The 19,188-nt window shown below is 46.8% G+C and overlaps 1 protein-coding gene across 1 annotated transcript; it reads left to right on the forward strand.

Annotated features, from left to right (window-relative positions):
* Nucleotides 1-184: 184 nt before the first annotated feature.
* Nucleotides 185-19,094, forward strand: ZER1 (zyg-11 related cell cycle regulator). The gene is made up of 16 exons (XM_065737551.1): nucleotides 185-327; nucleotides 3,892-4,154; nucleotides 4,982-5,132; nucleotides 5,435-5,871; nucleotides 7,353-7,529; nucleotides 8,625-8,739; nucleotides 9,153-9,299; nucleotides 9,559-9,732; nucleotides 10,424-10,639; nucleotides 11,338-11,379; nucleotides 11,725-11,844; nucleotides 12,267-12,382; nucleotides 12,730-12,918; nucleotides 13,890-13,987; nucleotides 14,343-14,445; nucleotides 15,499-19,094. Exons 2-16 carry the CDS (start codon nucleotides 3,997-3,999, stop codon nucleotides 15,548-15,550), a joined length of 2,295 nt encoding a protein of 764 aa, XP_065593623.1. The 5' UTR covers nucleotides 185-327; nucleotides 3,892-3,996; the 3' UTR covers nucleotides 15,551-19,094.
* The last annotated feature ends 94 nt before the right edge of the window (nucleotides 19,095-19,188 follow it).

A 19,188-nucleotide genomic window follows, 5' to 3' on the forward strand; every position in this document is an offset into this window, starting at 1 on the left:
GAGCGCCACGTGACGTCAGCGCCGCCGCACCTCGTGGCGTCCCGGCGTTCGTCCCGCGGGGACGGTCGTGTCCCGGAGCTGCTGCCGCTCCCGGAGCTTCCCGGCGCCGCGGGGCGGTCGGAGCGTTCCGGCCCGGTTTGTGTTTCCTAGGGGGAAGGCGGCGGGGCATCCGGTGCAACGGCTCCGGCTGGCGGAAGTGACGGAGGGGTTTGTTGACAGCGGAGGCCGAGGTGGGGGAGAGCGGGGCCCGACGGAGGACGCGGAGCCGGGGAGAGCCCGGGACGACCGCCGGCCCCTTCCGCCGCGCCGGGCGGGGCCTGGGCACAGGTGAGTGCCGCCGGTCCAGTCCCTCGGCCGGGCCTGAGGCGGGCGGGGGCGGTGCCGCCCCTCCGCGTAACCGGCGCCGCCGTCCCGTGCACCGGAGGGACCGCGGGGACGGCGCGGGTGACCTTTGGGCGGCCCGGGAGCAGTGCACCGGAGCCCCCGCGGGGCCGAGGGACGGCACGCCTCCCCGCAGCGCTGCTCGGCTCCTCTGCAGCCGGGAGGGATCGAATCTGCACGGGGCGGGTGCGCTCCGTCCTCGGTTCCCCTTCTGGACGGCAGCGGTGACGTTTCCCGCACCGCTTGCAATGAGCCATCAATTAACGGAACCGCTGCGAGAGGCCAGCTGGAGTGACAGCGCGGCGTCCCTTCAGAACGTGACCTGTGCCCCGTTCTGCGTTTCCGTTAAATTCGTCCTTTCAGAGCCGTTCGTCGCGAGTGGGTCACAGCAGCATGCGTTGTCGGCCCTCCTCGGACAAGTCTCTGGTGCTGGAAGCTTTGCCACTCGCGTTTGTGGCGAGCGTGAGCACTGTGTCATTGGCGTGAAGCCACAGTGAGTCAGGGTTGGAGAGAGACCGGGAGAGAAGATGGTCTGAAGTCCAAGATAGAGATTGGCACAGGCAGCCCCAGAGCACTGCCAAGCCACGTGTGCCATGGCAGCCAGAAATGCCCTAATGCTACAAACATAGCCTGCAAAGAAGCAGAGTTTGCCAGAGAAGTTGTCTGGATCTGCGAGGCTGCTGATGGAGGAGTGAAGCTGCGTGTCATGGTGCTGCAGTTTCCTTTGGGTGCTGGGAGGGTGCTGTTCCTCCATGGAGAAGGCTGCTCCTGGGGGCACACGGGTTTTTGTCTGCCTGCTTCAAGGCACTCTGTTCCTTTGGCACTAAAACGAAAGCAAAACCCAATAGAAAAATAAATTGGAAAGATCTGCAGCTGCATTTCTAACTTCTGGTTTCCACACTTGAACTTTTTTGCATTTTTCACATCTTTGGCCCTCAGGAACGCACACACAGTAGACTGCTTATTGCCCATCTGCCATTGCCTGCACTGGTGACAGGCTGCAGGGCAGGCAGCTTGCTGATCTGTTGCCTGCAGAAAGCTGCCTGAGGATAGTGATTAGGCAAATGCTAATGATTTGTCAGCATCTCTATCTTGTTTATTTTTATCAACAAAGCACACTGAGTTTATATATCTAGGGATGATATTGATCAGTGCAGCTGTTGGCTTCATTGCTTCCCTGCCCACATCGTATCTTGAGGCTGGTTACAAGAGGCAGGGAGCAAACCTGTCCTAAAGGGCCACAGTCACAGCAGCAGCTTGAGTGCTTCTCAGACACACACAGTAAATCACACGGATGAATGTTTTTCTCTCTGTACTGAGTTCCAATTTGGGATTTGTGGGCAGAATACTGGGAGCTCAGAAGTTGATGTGCAGCTGTTTTCTCCAGGGCTAGGATCAACCAGCTACATCGTGCTGCTTGCTAGGGAGGGTTGTTAGAGCAGCAGAGTGGCAGTCCTCGCCCTTTAGAGCTCTAAGCTGCTTGGACAAGCCCCAAGCACCGTCCCTGTCAGCTGCACATGATACTAAGTTGTCACTGAGAATTCAGTTTTGAGCTCTCTGTCCAGTAGTAAAAAGTGTCAGGCTCCAGCTGCCTGATGGCACAGGTGGACTGGGAGGGATAGCAGAACGTGTTTCCCTGCTGGCTCAGATCTTCCTGCTGATCTGGCCTTTCTGGAAAGATTCTCTCAAGCAAGCTCCAGGCAAAATATGTTCTGGAGGTGAAGCATCTCTGAAGCAGATGCCACGCAGAACACAGGACAAGCTTCCTCCCACCTGTGTTCTCTTAGGCAGGACCTCACCTCTAGCCCATTTAATCCTCCACTCCTTTCCTGCCATACTACAAAAGGGAAAGCTGTTGATCGTGGATTTCCTTCTCTTTCAGAATGAAGGCCCATTAGCCTACATGTTTTCATGGCCTGGGGTAGGTGTACTTCAGGTACGATGCAGCACTGCAGTTCCTCCCGTTGCTGTGCAAGCAGCAGCCCGGCTGGTCCCATTTGCTTTTGGTCCCATTTGCTTTTTGAGAGGCTCCTTTCTGTCTCGGGTTTATTCCTCAGCCAAGTCTTTGTCCCTGGCACTAAAGCACACTCTTAAGAATTAATGAGAGACAAAAGGAAGAAAAGAGCTTCGATTTGTAACTTGTGCAGCATAAGGAGGCAGCAGAAGGTTGGGAGCCTGGGCTGCCAGGCATGCTCCGTCACAGCCGTGTCCTGTTTCCCACAGAGACCGTGTGGTGCCTGAATTTGAAAGGTTACCTCATCCACAGCTTTGACTGATCCTTCATCCTGGTGGCACAACCCAGACAGTGGCTGAACAGAACATCTGGAAGGGGAGGGAGGGTGCCTGAGTCACCAAGGGTGCCCTTGGGGATAGTGACTGAGGTGAGGAAACTGAGTTGAATTCTGATAGTACAAGAAAGGAGAGCACCACTGGCTTTTGAGGAGCACTGAGAGTTAGAGACACAGACAGATATCCTGATCTTTGCAGCTGCAAGACACTTTGCAGTAGTTTCCCCAGCTGTGATGCACAGAAGAAAACTGACTCCATGGCACTGATGTCCTCATGCAGCAGGAATGTACCTGTTGAAAAGACACCGATTTCACCTCGGAAGTAAACTTTTCAATGCAATTTGTGTGTACTCGTGGAACTACATTGAAGGGATCACATTAAGATTGCGTATAACATGATTTGGCCCCGTACAAGTGAAATGGTCTTCAGTTGTTCCTCGTGAACACCCTCAGTGCATTCAGCTAGTTCTGCTTCAGTGCCAGCGAGCAGGCCTGAAAGCCAGAGCGAGGAGATTTTTCAAATAAGGAAACAGGACTAGCTTCCCCTAACTGCCTGCCTCACTGTCCTTTACTTGTCAGTAAAAACCAAGGAGGGCAAAAGCCCCTTGCTTTTCTCCATGTCAGTCACTTATAACTTTTAATGACAGAATTTGGAGTGCTTTAGTGAGTGAGTTCCAGCTGCTTGCACAGTGTCCAGCATCCCCTCTGGCTTCTGATCCACTTCATGGTCTCATTCAAACACTTGCATGGAGGTTAAGGCTTGGAGCTGCACAGAAACATCCAGCTTGAACATTAAGCTTCACTTGGGATGATGGCAAACGATTACAGGCACAAAGTATGGGGCCACTGGATCCCACTGGGGCTATACAAAGGATCTTCCCAGCTGGTGGTTTATTCAGCCCACTCCGAAGGAAACCAAGCACTGTGGTTTCCACCACTTCCCCTTCAGAAGCCCTTTGTCAGCCAGATAACTTCTGCAATGAGGAAACACGTTAGGAAATGAGGCTGTACAGCAAGAAAATGTTTCACGTCAACTCATTCCCCCGGTGTCCCCTGGGGGAACTGAGTGCATACCCCCAGAGAGACCAAACCACTGCAGGTTCTTCAGAGGCCAGGCAGTGATGGGCTGTAACTATCAACATCCTGCTGGTACAACAGCTTTGCAGCAAGCTTTCCAACGTGCTTTTCTTAATGCATCTTTTTTTTTCTCTTCCATTTATAGCTGCCCTGATGTCCCTGTAAATTCATCCTGGAATTTCATTTGAGGAAAGGATCTTCTGAATCAAAAGCTTCCTTCTGTTTTCCCCTTCCCACTGCTGCCCTGAAGATGGCATCTGATAGCCCAGAGTCGCTCATGACCTTGTGCACAGATTTCTGCCTTCGCAACTTGGAGGGGACTCTCTGCTATTTACTGGACAATGAAACTCTCCGGCTCCATCCTGACATCTTCTTGCCGAGTGAGATCTGTGACAAGCTCGTCAACGAGTACGTCTCAGGCCTGTGGAGAAGCTGTTGTCTGGATGGGAAAGGAGTTAGGAACTTAGGGAAGGGGGGAATGATAGTTTTCTAAAAAAAAAGGATGGAAAGGAAACAAGGAAAAAAAATGGGGAGGAGTTCATAGGGTTGTTTTTTGGAATTGTTTTTTTTTTCTGATGAGCTTCATATTGGAAATAAGGGTTTGCATGAACTTCAGAAGGAGTTTTCTCCTGGGAGTTATTGTATCCCACCAGTCACCATTGCCATATAGGTAAACCCAGAGTGAAAAGAACAGTCCCTGCTTCTTCCAAGAGCATCAGTAAGCAATGAAGCCTTCCTGTTTCCCACCACTGAAGCATTACAACTCTCTCTCAAACCAGAAAATTCAAGAGTACAAAGTGCTAACAGATGTTGCAGTTTAAGGCTGCTGCTCCCATAGCTTTACAGAGCAACCTGTTTCCAGAGGTCTATCATTTGGCTATTACAGTTTCCCTTGGAAAACAGTTTCCCTTGCAGAAAACTATCCAGCTAATTTTGTGAAAATGAGAAATCAAGTTAGTAGTGTAAAAGAGCATAGAAAGACACATTGTAGAGTCCGTGCTTGCCAGAATCCAGTTTGTTCAGAAATGCACATGTGACCTTGCACAAATCTTTGCCTCAGATTTTCCTAAGGACTGTTAGTTTTGTGCAAGAGGAGCTCATAGCCCAGCCCCCAGGAGGGAGTCTGTGTGCTCGTGCACTCGGTAACATCATGTCAGAGCCAGGAAAGATGCCAGAGCTGTAGCTGAGCCTTTTATCTTCTGTTGTGCTGTGCTAACACCATTGCCTCAATGCAGGTACGTGGAATTGGTGAAGACAGACAGCATCTTCGAACCCCATGAAAGCTTCTTCACCCTCTTCTCAGATCCACGGAGCACCAGGCTAGCTCGGGTCCACCTGCGGGAACAGATCGTGCAGGACCAGGACCTGGAGGCCATCAGGAAGCAGGTGGCATCGCAGTGACAGCCTCCAGCTGCCATCTCATGTGGCACCACTGTTGCTTGGGGACCAGCTAGAATCCCAGAAATCCAGAGATTCCCAAGATTCCATCTTTTACCATACAAGTCTCTTCGAGAGAACCTCAGCATCTCCCTCCTTAGCTCCTGAAGCTGCTGTAGGGAATGGGATGGGCATACTGGTCAAGTTTGGTGGTGTGGGTTCTTGAGCTGTCCCCTGAGAGGCATTGTAAGGAACAGGGTGGGCACTCTGCCTTTGAAATTCTTCTAACTGTTTGATTTCCCATCTTCCAGGATCTTGTTGAGCTCTACCTGACTAACTGCGAGAAGCTGACAGCCAAGAGTCTGCAAACATTGGTGAGCTTCAGCCACACTCTTATTTCCCTTAGCCTCTTTGGATGCTGCAATATCTTCTATGAGGAAGAGAACCCCGGAGGCTGTGAAGATGACTGTTTGGTGAACCCCACTCGCCAGGTTTTGGTCAAGGACTTTACTTTTGAAGGCTTCAGCCGCTTGCGCTTCCTGAATCTGGGCCGCTTGATTGAAGGGGTCAATGTAGAGACATTGCTTCGGCCTTTGACCTCCCTTGCAGCTCTCGATCTCTCTGGGATCCAGCTGAATGATGTGGGATTTCTGACACAGTGGAAGGACAGTCTGGTTTCCTTAGTGCTTTACAACATGGACCTTTCAGAGGAGCACATCCAAGTGATTGCACAGCTCCACAAGCTCAGGTCAGCAGTTCTCTTCTTCCTTGTTTATCTTTTCCCTGCTGATAGAAGCCATGCAAGTCTCTTAGGAATGGGATACCTGCCTTTGCATGGAGAGCCATCCACTGCTGGCTTCTGCTTACAAACATTCCCATGAACAGGCTCACTCATTGACTCACTACACGTCTGACATGGGTTTTGTTTGCAAAACTTGGCAGAAATTCCCTCTTGAGTTAAAAAATAGATAAACACACACAAAGAAATAGCTTCATCCCCAAAACAAACACACAAAAATACAGCAGAACACTCAAGAGATGGCAAAAAAGTGAATACAGATGTGCACAGGTACTAGTACAGTGGTAACTGTACTGAAATTCAGCCCTTCAAAACAACTGTTAAACATCCAGAGTTTAAACTTTGCTCTGAGGTAAAACTAGAGCTGTCAGCTTAGACCATCTGCCCACCACGTGCTTGTGTAGGAACAACGTATGTGAATAGTGCCATCAAATAGAAGAAATAGACAGTGTAAAGGAATAGACACTCATGAGCTGACAGAGAAATCAGTTCCTGAAAGAGAATTGAGATAGTTGCTATTCAAACTGCACAGTGGTATCAGAAAAAGGATCCAGGACTTTCCCAGCCAAAAAGAAAGGCCTTACCATTCCTTACCATTTGCATGAAGGATATACTCTGCAATGGCTGTAGTATGGTTTCTACAGCCCGCAGACACTGGGGGGTACCACACTGACATACGACCTCAGAGCCTTAGCCAAGCTCCTGAGTAACATGGCTAAATCCAAGTAACTTTAGCTCCTGGTGATTTGCAATTAAACTTGGTCTGTAATACATAGAAGACACTTTGGTAGGTGTGATATTGGCTTCTGTCTCAGGCAGTTTAGTTTCGCCCAGAGGATCTTTTCTTGGCAGACAGGAGCATTCCCTGTCCTGTAAGGGTCACTTGCACGTGATAGCCAGTGAGTTTGTCCCACAAATTCCTCAGCTCCAGGGGTTTCCCCAGAGCTTAAGCATTTAAATACCTGAAGATAATGAAATAATTAGAGAATAATAGCCTGAGGTGGAAAAAAAGATGAAATTGGGAATGCAGACAAAAACTTGTGTCAGTTAACTTGTGGGATGAAGCAGCAGGTGTTTCTGGGGATGCAAAGATCCTATAGTGCATCTCAGTCACCAGGCAGAAATGCTCAGGTGGCTGCTGTGATGGAGCCTGGGAAAGGCACTTCCTGAGCCTCCAGCAGTTTCCTTCGTGATGGCATAGCTAAATGACTCAGTGTGCTCCATTTGAAGTAGACCTCTACCAGATATCTGTGTGCTTCTGTTAGACACAAGGCCAGATCCTGCTGCCTGATCCTACAGAACCACACTCCTGTATCTTAGGAAGGAAATAGCAATCATCATCGTGCTCTGCTTGTCGCTTTCCCCTGGCAGAGCCACAGAAGCCCCAGCTGATGCTTTCCAGGCTCTGAGCTGCTCTCTGTCATTTGCAGACACTTGGATATCTCCCGAGACCATCTGTCCAGTTACTATAAATTCAAGCTGACCCGTCGGGTTCTAAACCTGTTTGTGGAGAACTTGGTAAACCTCACCTCGCTCGATATCTCAGGGCACACTATGCTGGAGAACTGCACTATCCCAAACATGGAAGAGAAGATGGGCCAGACAAGGTAAGGAAACAGCAATTACTGAGGTCTGCTTGGGTTAGCTAGTTCGGTGAAAGGTGAATTATGAACTGTTCTCACTTCTGGGCTTCCAAATTCTGTGGGTCTAATTGATAGTAAAAAGAAAGATATAACTGTTGCTAGTTCATAATGCTGAATCCCAGTGTGGGAATCAGCTGTGATTTTTGTAAGTTACACAGGTAAGGATATGTTAGTAGTCATAAAGAATTCATCCTACCTAGCTCACGTACACATCTGAAGAAGTTCTTTTCCACACACATTCTTCCAGCTATCTCTTGCTGTGGATTATACATCCAAAACCCTTTACATGTCTCCTACATAAAACACTCTTACATTGGCTGAAATTAGGCTCTTCTGAGGCAGGACGTTTACACACTCAGTCAAGACATCAGCATTCCTAGGATGGCTGAGTGCTTTAGGAACTTAAAATCTAAAGGCAGATTTTCAGATCTGACCTGGATGCTGGGCAGACCAACTTTTGAAAATCCTGATACTCCTCTGCAGGACATACCTTGAGGTATGGCTTTCCAGGTCAGACAGGAACTCTGCCCTCCTGTTCCCCAAGCTCTTACTGAACAAAAGCAAACAAATGAGACAATACTGCCTCCTTTCCAAAGCTGGTAAAATAAATAAATGAATAAATAAATAAATGGACTCTTGGTCAGTAAGGTACATGACAACAAAACAAGAAGTGTTCTTGCATGATCACAGAAGCAGACCAGCGTGTTTATCAGGTGACCTGCCATCACATTTGCAAATAGTTTAGATCCGTGAAATCCACATTTCTTTCCTAAGGGGTGTTCTCCCCAGCTAGTATATTTCCAGGATGAATTCTGTCTAGGAAAGCTGAATCTGATGTGAATTCTTATGGCTGGTTTTCTTCCCCAGCATGCCTCTCACTCAGGTTCACCCAGCACTCATGCCTATTTAGGTTTAGGAGAAGCTGGTTCACGCAGAACTGACATACAGATATTACAGAGCAGTACAGACAAAATGAACAGAGAACAGGTAGCTGTCTCTGTGGCAGGAGACACCAGGAGAAGTGGGGTACCAACACGAGTCATCTCTTTCTTTCCTCAGCATTGAGCCAGCAAAGAGCAGCATTGCTCCCTTCCGGGGTTTGAAACGACCACTTCAGTTCTTGGGCCTTTTTGAAACGTCTCTCTGCCGCCTGACACATATTCCAGCCTATAAGGTAACGGGGCTGTCAGGGGGTTCTTAGGGTCTTGTGTGTGACAGTTTAGGTCTGACCTTTCAGTAGCTACTTGATAATGCAGGAGCGTGGTCAGAAAGCAAGACCCATACCCCACACGTTTTTACAAGTTTTTACAAGTGCTAAACGAAACAAAAAAGGACCAACAAAAAATAACCACACGCCTCTTAGAGAAGGGCCTAAAGAAATCATACTGACTGAAGGGCTATGATGTCTGTGACTATCAGAGATGCCATTTCTTGTCCTTCTGAGCTGAGAAGCAACTCAACTTCTTTGCTCCCATCATGGACCTAATCCTACAAGCAGGACAGAGGAAAGTCACACCCACCCTCAGAGTTCCCTTCTCACACCAGCTCTTCATTCTTTCTTCCCTGTCTCTTGTTCCTCCATGCCAGGTGAGTGGAGACAAGAATGAAGAGCAAGTCCTGAATGCTATTGAGGCTTATACTGAACACCGGCCAGAAATCACTTCTCGTGCCATCAACCTCCTCTTTGACATTGCCCGTATTGAGCGTTGCAGCCAGCTGCTGCGAGCCCTCCAGGTAAGCCCCCTGTGAGTGTTTGTCTCACACTTAGGGAAATTTTGCAGTCACAGCCTTTCCTTCCCCCTGAGACACCACATCACTCTGGAGACAGTTCCAGTAGTGCAGTTGAACTAAGTGCTTTTATCTCATGAGCACGTTCCTGCAGCACCCGGGCTGTGCATTCCTTGCACAGCCTTTGCCTCACACAGCCACTGTACTCACTCCAGGACACAGCAGCAAGTTAGAGGCACTGAAAGTTCACATTCCTTCCTTGCAGCTGGTGATCACAGCCCTCAAGTGCCACAAGGATGACAAGAACATCCAGGTGACAGGCAGTGCAGCGCTGTTTTACCTGACCAACTCCGAGTACCGCACAGAGCAGAGCATCAAGCTGCGACGCCAGGTCATCCAGGTGGTGCTGAATGGCATGGAGTCCTACCAGGAAGTCACAGTAAGAGCTGCCCAGCTTGCTTTGGCTCCCATAGTTCTTCCCTGCGTTACAGCTTTAGCCTGGTGTTAGGATTTGCATCTTCTAAGCCTCCAATATGTGAGCTGAGGCAGGCATCAGAGAACCTGTTGTCCAGATCTGCTTTTTGTCTTCACTCAGGTGGTAGGGATTAAACACAAGGTGCTCCCTTATCCATGTGATGTTCTCCAAAACCAGGAGAAGTGAGTGATGATAGCAAAGCACCTTTTTAGCTGATGTTAGTGGTCAGATGTTCAGCCCACACAGCACAGATGTCCAACACAGACTATGAGTTGAAAAGGGTGAGGATGCTGGGGGGTATTTAGTCAACAAACACTGCCAATGCACTCTTGCCAGAAGTGCTGATGTTAGATATGATGCCACTGGGCTACATCAGGTGAATTCTGAATAGAAAGCTTACAGACAGTGAAAAACTGGTTTAAAAAGTTATGTGCACTGGGTGATTGGGTGACCACTTGAGACAGAGCGACAGTGAGGAAGAAAAGCCTACTAAGGATAGCTAAAGCAGAGCTCTTACGGAGGAGGGTAACAAACTTTAGTCGTAGTCAAACATGTCTACTGCTGTGCTTTCAGTACCAAGCAACAAGGGAACGTGAAGTGATTAGGTGATGTTTTCACAGCCACCTGGCACAGCATTTGCTTCCTTATGACCCAGGTACAGCGGAACTGCTGCCTGACACTGTGCAACTTCAGCATTCCTGAGGAGCTGGAGTTCCAGTACCGCCGAGTAAACGAGCTGCTGCTGAACATCCTCAACCAGAGCCGGCAGGATGAGTCCATCCAGCGTATTGCTGTGCACCTCTGTAACGCTCTGGTCTGCCAGGTGGACAACGATCATAAAGAAGCTGTGGGCAAGATGGGTTTTGTCATGGTTGGTATGGTCCCAAGGTGTCTGCTTATCTTTAACCCAGCCTACCACAGTTTCCTTGCAGCAGTCCACATCCAGGCAGTGAACCAAGCTTACTGTATCTCAGAAGGGAACTGTTGTCCCAGCAATACTAAACTCTGAACCTGCCTGAACTAACTCCTGAACCCTGCCCCTCCATGTGGAATCTTTTACTGGCCAGCACTAGAAGTCTTGGTCTCAGAGACAGGCTGTCCATGAAAGCAGGGAAGCAGTGTGACCTGACACGTTTCTCTTCACTACACCATACAATTTCTAGAACTGGTAAAACTTTTTGACTTATCTCCTTTGCATCTCCCTGAGTTTGCATCAGATTTCCAGCTTACATCAGTGCATATCTCACCCCTCTCAAAGAACTGCAGAGGCCACTGCTTTGTTGCAGTTACACCACACTCCAGACTTTGTCATACAGATCACAACTAACTTGACTACAAACCCAGCAGCTCAGGGACCATGACATAGTTCAGCTCTGCAAATACTTGCAATACTGAACATAACCCAGTCCCACTAGTTTAGAGAACGCAGTACTAGTTAGATACTCTACAAAGGGTCAGAGCTGCATGCACTTGCAATTTGCTGTAGCCAGCTGTGCAGCAGCTAAACCTGTTGGTTTTGGCTCTGTGGTTCTTGAACTGTCCTCACTGTTGCCCTTCCTCTGTCCACAGACAATGCTAAAACTGATTCAGAAGAAGCTGGCTGATAAAACGGTGAGTGTTGCCCACTAAAACGTATACATAATATTTTCTTCACTCTGACTTAGACGTGGAGATAGTCTGGAGTGCTAGCTCAGCTTCTCTGCCTAACATGGGACATCCCAGCTGGTGCTGCATGGTTTTCTGTCACAGTCGCAAGGGCTGAAGGAACAAATGTAGCAGAGAGGCAAAAATAATTACAAAAAAAAAAACCAAAAAACCCACTTGCTAACAAGCTGAAAGCAGATAACAAGATTTTCTTACCTCTGGAATTATCTGGGGTGATGTCAGAGATGAAGCAAGTATTTGGTTTGCACCAGGCTTCTACATTTGCAAAGCTCTGTTTCTTCATCTTTATAGTGTGACCAGGTGATGGAGTTCTCGTGGAGTGCCCTCTGGAATATTACTGATGAGACTCCTGACAACTGTGAGATGTTCCTTAACTACAGTGGTATGAAACTGTTCTTGGAGTGCTTGAAAGTAAGTATGGCTGGTTTCCTCTAGCTGAATGCTGACATTAGCAGTGGAGATGAAAATAGCTAAGCTAACCTATAAGCAATGCTTCCTATGTTGCATAAATGGAAGAAGGTTGCATATTTCATTCTTTCACCGATCCAACCACCCAGCCAGAAGAACAGAGAAACTTAAACTCAGCACATCTTCCTTTTTCCCATCTTGTACACAGTGCTCCTTAAGCAGGGCAGAAGTGAATAACAGACCCTAGCCTCGATTTTCTCACATCACTTGTATCTTGGATGCTAGAGTTACCATTAGAAATCCACTAAAAACCAATGAAAGCTACCCAAAAATCTTCATCCTTTCTAGATGTGCTTTCTACAGTTTCTCATTTCTATTGTTACCACCTCTCTGTTACTGTGTAATCCTGCCTCCTGCTTTCTTAGGAGTTCCCAGAGAAACAGGAGCTGCATCGCAACATGTTGGGCCTCCTGGGCAATGTGGCTGAGGTCAGGGAGCTCCGTCCACAGCTCATGACCTCTCAGTTCATCAGTGTGTTCAGGTAAGTGCCTAACTAACAAACAGCTGGGCTGGGGCAGGGGGAGTGCTCTGGAGCTCTGCTCCCATATCACCTGGAGACTTTTCAACCTTGGATGCATCAGGTTGGGTTTTTTTTTTTCATTCACAAAAAGCTAAAAAGAAATAATAAGACATCTTTGTGAACATGTTGGATTGTAAGGGCTTGGTTGTGATGGTAATGCCACTGAAAAGCTGTATCTCTGAAGGACACAACTCCTATTTCAGGCTGGAGATATTTTCTTAGTAATCATCTCTGAATGTTTTTTTGTTTTTTTAGATGCTGAATAAAGTTATTCTGGCATTTCTAAATGATTTCTTCTATCTTGGCAGCAATCTGCTAGAGAGCAAAGCGGATGGGATTGAGGTATCCTATAATGCCTGCGGTGTGCTGTCCCATATCATGTTTGATGGTCCAGAGGTTTGGGGTATATGTGAGCCCCACCGAGAGGAAGTTGTAAAGAGGATGTGGGCAGCCATCCAGAGCTGGGATATCAACTCCAGAAGAAATATCAATTACAGGTGAGGAACAGAGAAGTTTGGCCCATTTACCCACAGCCAGGATTGTCACAGAAAGCAAACATCAACAGACAAAAGGAAAGAGAGAGCCACACACGGAGGCTCTGCTTAGAGCAAAGGATAAATCCTCAGGATTGTATTCTTTAGTGAGAGTTTCACATCTTCCTTTGAGTCAAGGCAGCATGTTACACGGGCTGCTCAAATTGGATCCCTTGCCTTGCAGTTCCTATGGAGGAGCGTGGGAACAGCAGAATTCATCCTGCATGTTTCTGATGAAGTTGTATAGTTCAGGAAAGCCATGATCTGACCATCATCTGAGATTGACTAAATTATGTTCTCTGATACTTCCTTCCTTTGCACCTCTTCAAGACTGTTTAATTCTGAAAGTCACATGCATTGCTGTAGCATTCTCTCTCCTTTGGAGATCATCTAGACACAGTGCCTAGAAATCTCTCATCGGGTTAATACAGCTGGTGGAGTCCTCCAAAGCTTTTCCTCTATAAGGGTATCAGGTGCTCTGTCTTCCCATAGCACTTGGCAGGGATCCTGAACACATGGCATTCCAGTGCCTTAGCTACAGCATGCACACATTATTGTTGCCATAAGAAACAGAGCAGCTATTGCATGTGAGCAGCTGGCATTGGGTGGGTATAATTTTGCTTTGGACCCTGTACAGAGCTATCAGTGCTGCTGTTTCAGCTGTCATGAGAAAATGACTGACAGAATAGAAATCAGCTGACTTCTTTGCAGCTAATTATTTGGACAGCATGCTTATGCTGAAGTAGTAGAGCCTGTAAGCCTGCCAGCATTGCCATGTGATGTGGACTTACTCTTTGATGCCAGAATCTTTTACATGCTAATGGATTTACTGCTACAGTATCTGTGAACACAGAGTACGTACTGCTTTGAGTGACAAAGGTGATGAAAGAAGTAGCTCTTGGATTTTTAACAACTTCCACAATATTCCTGTGCAGGTCATTTGAACCAATCCTCCGACTCCTTCCACAAGGGATCTCTCCAGTCAGCCAGCACTGGGCTACCTGGGCACTGTATAACTTGGTCTCTGTCTACCGTAAGTTCCTGTTTTATAATCACATCCATTGCACTGCACAGGTTCCCACTGTGGATCTAAGCTTCTCAGCGGAAAAACTCATCCCAGTTTAGCTGTGTAGTTAGCAAAAACCTTATCTGACTAACTCAGGAAGCAAAAAGCAACACTTGGTGCACAGGAAATTCCTTCAACGTTTAGATCCCTCTGGCCATGCTCTTATTTCTCAGTCATTTCGTATCTCATTTTTACAGCCAGGGCAACCCTAACAGGTTGGCTCCATAAAAAACAAAAGTTTTGTTACTTCTCCAACAGCACCCTTCCCCTCCTGCCACTCTTTATAAGGTTCACAAGGACCTGTTCTATTCTTTCTCTGCAGCTGACAAGTACTGCCCACTGCTGATCAAAGAAGGTGGGATTCCCCTTCTGAAGGACATGATTAAAATGGCCTCGGCACAGCAGGAGACCAAGGAGATGGCCTGGTAGGAAACTAACCACTGTCATCAAACATTCAGTTAAACTTCAGTTTAGTTTTCTGTTCCCCTACGTCAAGAAAAGCTACCAAGGAAAGGCCTGTACTGTGTATGAGGGGTGAAACAAACACGAGAGAAGAGCAGGAGAAAGAGGATAGAAACAGAAGGTTAGAGAGGTGTTTATACGTGTGCAATATCACTGATAAGTCAGGCTTCACAGACACCAGGCAAATAGGTTCCAGAAGTGGCTCGTTGGGCAAGAAAGCCATGCTGCTTACTGCATCTCTTAAATTGCTCCCAATTGTCACTATTCTTCATACTTGAGGTGTGAAGTCCTTGTCCAGAACATCAGCCTGTCACAGACAGGACTGACTGCATAGTTAAAATCAAAGGATTTTCAAAAACATGGAGAGAGCCCATCACTTTCCCAGCTTACTGTGTGATCTCCCTTTGCAGTCATTCCTCCAGAGTTTTCAAAGACAGCTGCAGTTTCTAATCACTGACAAACTGAGATCTATAACTTCATATCTGCAGGATGAATATTAAAGAGAAGTATAGATGAGCTGGGAATACATACCTTGTGGGTGGGCATCAGGCATTCCCCACAGCTGAATGCTGGGCTGCTGAATGCTGGAGGTGGTGAAGCCTGCAGAGGGCTATCACAGGTTAGGCAGATGATGTTTGGTGATGCAGCACTCCAAAAACACTAAAAGGAAAGAACAGAAAAAGCAGGAACAGTTAACAGTAGAGTGAATCAAAGACATTTGTATGCATGTTTTCTGATACAATTCAAAGTGCTCTGGTGATTTAGGCACAGGGGTCATGAAGGAATGGTCTCATGTAGATCTGGAGATATACTAACATGACTTGAAATTCCAAGAGGATGAACTACAAGCTTTTAAGCTGATTGTGTGGAGTATAGTGGTTCTTAGACCAGTATTTGTTGATGTATATCAGAAGAGACTGCCTGCTACTAAAAGCAGTTCTTATGTTACTGTCCCACATTTGTAATGCAATAAGCATTAAACTAAACCCTCTTTCCTTCTCCTGTTTTATCCCTAGGAAAGTTATAGAGCACTGCAGTAACTTTGAGAACATGGACACTTCCAGATAGAGGCAATCATCTAATGCCTCTTGCCAGCACTGTATCCAGCTTCTCTCTAATCCACTGTATATAGTGAGGACTCTTTCTTACCAACTTGCCCGTTGGAAGGAAACTTTGTGTGTGTGTGTGAGACCCTCAGTAGATGAAGGTGAAGAGGGGAGGAGGGACTTTTTGCACAACAAAACGCTTTCCTTAAATTAGTGGACTTTTTCGTTATGAAGTTTCAGATTGAAGTTCTGTGTGTATGATTTCTGTATAAAAAGAAAACAAAAAAACAACATTATTATATCTTTTAACCTTTTTTTTTTTAGACCATACAGAGAGCCTCAAATGATCATAAGCTTGAAAACCTAGTTGTGTGATTGCTAGTGTGACTTTTTTATTTCCCACTTTTTAGAAGATTCTCCTTTGCTGTATTGCATGAGGTCCTGTAATGTCTGCAAGAACACCAGTCCTGAATCAGTGTTGGGCACTCAGTGGGTTTACAGGCAGCAACGAGTTAGTTATTTGCTCTGAGAAGTAGGGGGACACATTACCAGCAAGTCAGACCAAAAGAACTGACCTTTGTAATAATATTTTTAAGTAGAGGAAACAGGGAAGAATGGTCTTTTTAAGTCAATTCATTCTCTGAAGGGTTTTTTATGGTAGACTCCTATTAATGGAAAATGCTAAATGTACGTGGGTCATTTGGATGTGAGACATTCCCATTAATGTCAGGAGTTCTGTTTTGTCCCCTTTGGCAGTTCAGCAGGATCTGCCAGCCCACCTAGACTCATACGGCCAGGGATGACCAGTAAAACCAGTTATACATCCTTGGCAATGCAGAGCTTTTCCCTCTAAGGGAGCCTGCGCATAAAGGAACAGGGTTTGTTCACAAAGGGCTACACATCTTCATTCCAGTTCTTCACCACCTTTTTAGTTGTGTTCTGCTTCACGGAGAAGGGCTACAAATGCCAGAAAATGGCATAATAACCCCTACCAGGCCCTAGGCCACAGCAGCTTGTGCTCTTCAAGCAAGTTCCAGTAAATGACTGAAGCTTTTCTGCCCTTCTTCAGTCTGAGGTGCAAGCCACGCTCAGTGGTAAAGTAACCTCGCTTCACAGGAAGCTCACTGCAGCACAGGTGCTGTCATTTGAGGTGCTAACATCTCCTTCTGAGGCTGGGGAGTCTCTAGGAAACCTTTGGAATGGCATCTCCTAAAATAGCACCTCTTGTACCACCCCAACATCTTGCCCATCTTCTGACACTACCCTTATCCTACTACTCCTAGCACTAACCAGTGCAGTCCCACTCCCATCAGCAGAATCACTCCAATTCATACTACAGTTTAGGGGACAGTTCCCACTAAGCTGCTCTTCACCTGTAAAACCCCAGGCCTACAGAGTCTTAAGAAGCCAATGGCCAAAGGTTGCTTTGCAGCCTGGCACTCAGCACCACACCGTGCAGTTCATGCTCAGAGCCCCACTTGTCACAGTTCTTACACAATTCCCTTAAAAGTGGTTTTACATCTGCAGTGAGAGGAAACCCTGGCTGCGTGTTAGGACATTTCAGACCTCTGAGACAGCACAGTAACAGTCACTGCTCTCTTCCCTCATTTACATTGCTTGCTGCTATGACTGAGGTTCTTCTGATGCTCAGAGTTAATGCTGTCATTGCTGAGCACGTTACAGACAGATCCTAGAGACACAAACTGACACTTTAAATGACAGAACACAGCTGCCCTGGAGAGGTTTACTTTTTTTCTGCCAATACGGTGTTATCCAATGTCTTTCCTTCTCTCTTTTTAACCATGTCGTATGTTTTGATATTGTGAGATCTGTACTTTTTCTTTTAAGTATTTTTCAAACTTTATATATATTTTGTGTCACTTTTCAATTGTTTTCATACAGTTTGAAAAACTTGACAAATTACACTTTTTTGTGGCTGTTTGATTGAAATGTATTTTTCTCTTTTATTCCTGTTCCCTAAGAATTTCTGTCCCTAGAAGCTTTGAGACAGCTGTTTATTTCAAAGATGTTTTCTGTGTAATGCTTGCTAGTCATTCTTCTAAATGCAAAACTAAGAGGGGCTGCATATAGTGCTGCCAGCCTCCATGCATTACAGGAGGCAGGCTTTGCTCATTTTATTCTCTATTTAGTGCCATCCTTTTGAAGTTGTCTCATTTAGCAGTGCCACCCACTAGATTTTCTTCCTTTCTCACGTCCACGCAGTGAAAACTTCCACCACTAACCATCTTGAATCAAGTGATGGAAAACACTAACAATTCTGACCACGTTGGCAAGGTGGGATTGGAGGAGATGATAGGGAAACATCATGGATCCATGAAGTGTCAGAAACCTATGTCCTCAGAACACAGCTGCCACGCAGGAGGGGCAGCTGGAGCACATCTCAGCCTTGCACTGTCATCAGCCAGTCAGACTTACTCTGAGATTTTGGCAAAACTATTTCTGGGTTAACGAACAAATGATGGCTTGGTTCCATCAGCCTCAAGCCTGAAGGACCCCAGAAATTCAAACCAGTCCCTCTGTAAGTTGAGTTGTTACTGGAGTCACACCTGCTGCAGATGGACTGTGGTATCACAAATTAACAAGCCTTTGTTTCACATAGAGATAACCTCTATTCTCACTGCTCACATATCCTCACGTACCTGAGCCTGAACCAGAAAAAATATCAGCTTACCAGGAACATGGAGATTAATGGAGTCCGGCCAACCTGACAGAAAAGCTTAGCTCTATGAAATCCACCACTTAACCATAAGGGATGGGGAAAATTATTATTGGTCTATTACAGTTAGTTGCATAACAGAAACATTATCCTTTCAGTTAGGAGAAAAGGGTATCCTGAACACCTGAGCATAATCCAGGAATTTCTCTGGTGCATGAAACTGGGTTGTGCCTCAGTCTCCCTAACTGAAGCAACAGGAGATGTTGCATCCTAGGCATAAGGATGTGATGGGATCTGAAAGTGCTTTTTGGAGACAAAGAGGAGTTAATGAATTGCTGCTGTAGGTAAAATGCACAGGACAGTTGTCTGTAGCTGCAGAATATTAATATTCTGCAAAGGAGGGGAGGGCAAGGTGGCTGATTTTTATGAATGTCTTAGGTGAAAAGGAGGAGCTAACATTTCCAGAAGTGCTACAGAGAAGTTTATCAGAGCTTCCAGCTTTGCTGGAGCAAAGGAATGAACCAGGAGACTTCAGTTCCTCACACAGCTATAGAAACCAAGCCTGCCTCGAAAACTATGACAGGGTTTCCATCTGTAAGGTTTAAAATACAGCTGGAAAGAAGCTCACAGCCTGACAAAGCACGGCAGAGGGACTCCTTATGCTTTGTAGTCGTCTCATTCATGTGTTGATGTTTACATCCCCTTGACATTCAGAAGCTGGGCAGGCAGAGCATTAACCAACTCAATAATGCTCTGCAGAGACTAATCCAACACAGCAACCCTTTACCTTCAGTGCAGGTGGTTTCCTTTCTTCTGGAAAACCCCTCACGGTTCAGCGGCCCAGCGCAGCACGCAGCAGTCCTCAGCACACAGGGTGCCAGGTGTCGGCCACTTCTGCCTCGTAGCTGTTATTGGCCTGCACCTCTCTGCTAGCTCAGATGTTATCTGTTCAGCACTGAATCCTACCCAGCTTATCAGCTGGC

Source organism: Cyrtonyx montezumae, unplaced genomic scaffold (assembly GCF_038088225.1).
Source record: "Cyrtonyx montezumae isolate F1298 unplaced genomic scaffold, pur_monq_1.0 scaffold_20, whole genome shotgun sequence".
Classification (NCBI taxonomy): Eukaryota; Metazoa; Chordata; class Aves; order Galliformes; family Odontophoridae; genus Cyrtonyx; species Cyrtonyx montezumae.

Bases quoted from the DNA above. Each gene is read 5' to 3' on its own strand.
- ZER1 (XM_065737551.1), top strand. From the start codon at position 3,997: ATGGCATCTGATAGCCCAGAGTCGCTCATGACCTTGTGCACAGATTTC. The intron at 4,155-4,981 runs GTACGTCTCAGG...GCCTCAATGCAG, and splicing joins TGTGACAAGCTCGTCAACGA to GTACGTGGAATTGGTGAAGA. The intron at 9,733-10,423 runs GTAAGAGCTGCC...CTTATGACCCAG, and splicing joins AGTCCTACCAGGAAGTCACA to GTACAGCGGAACTGCTGCCT.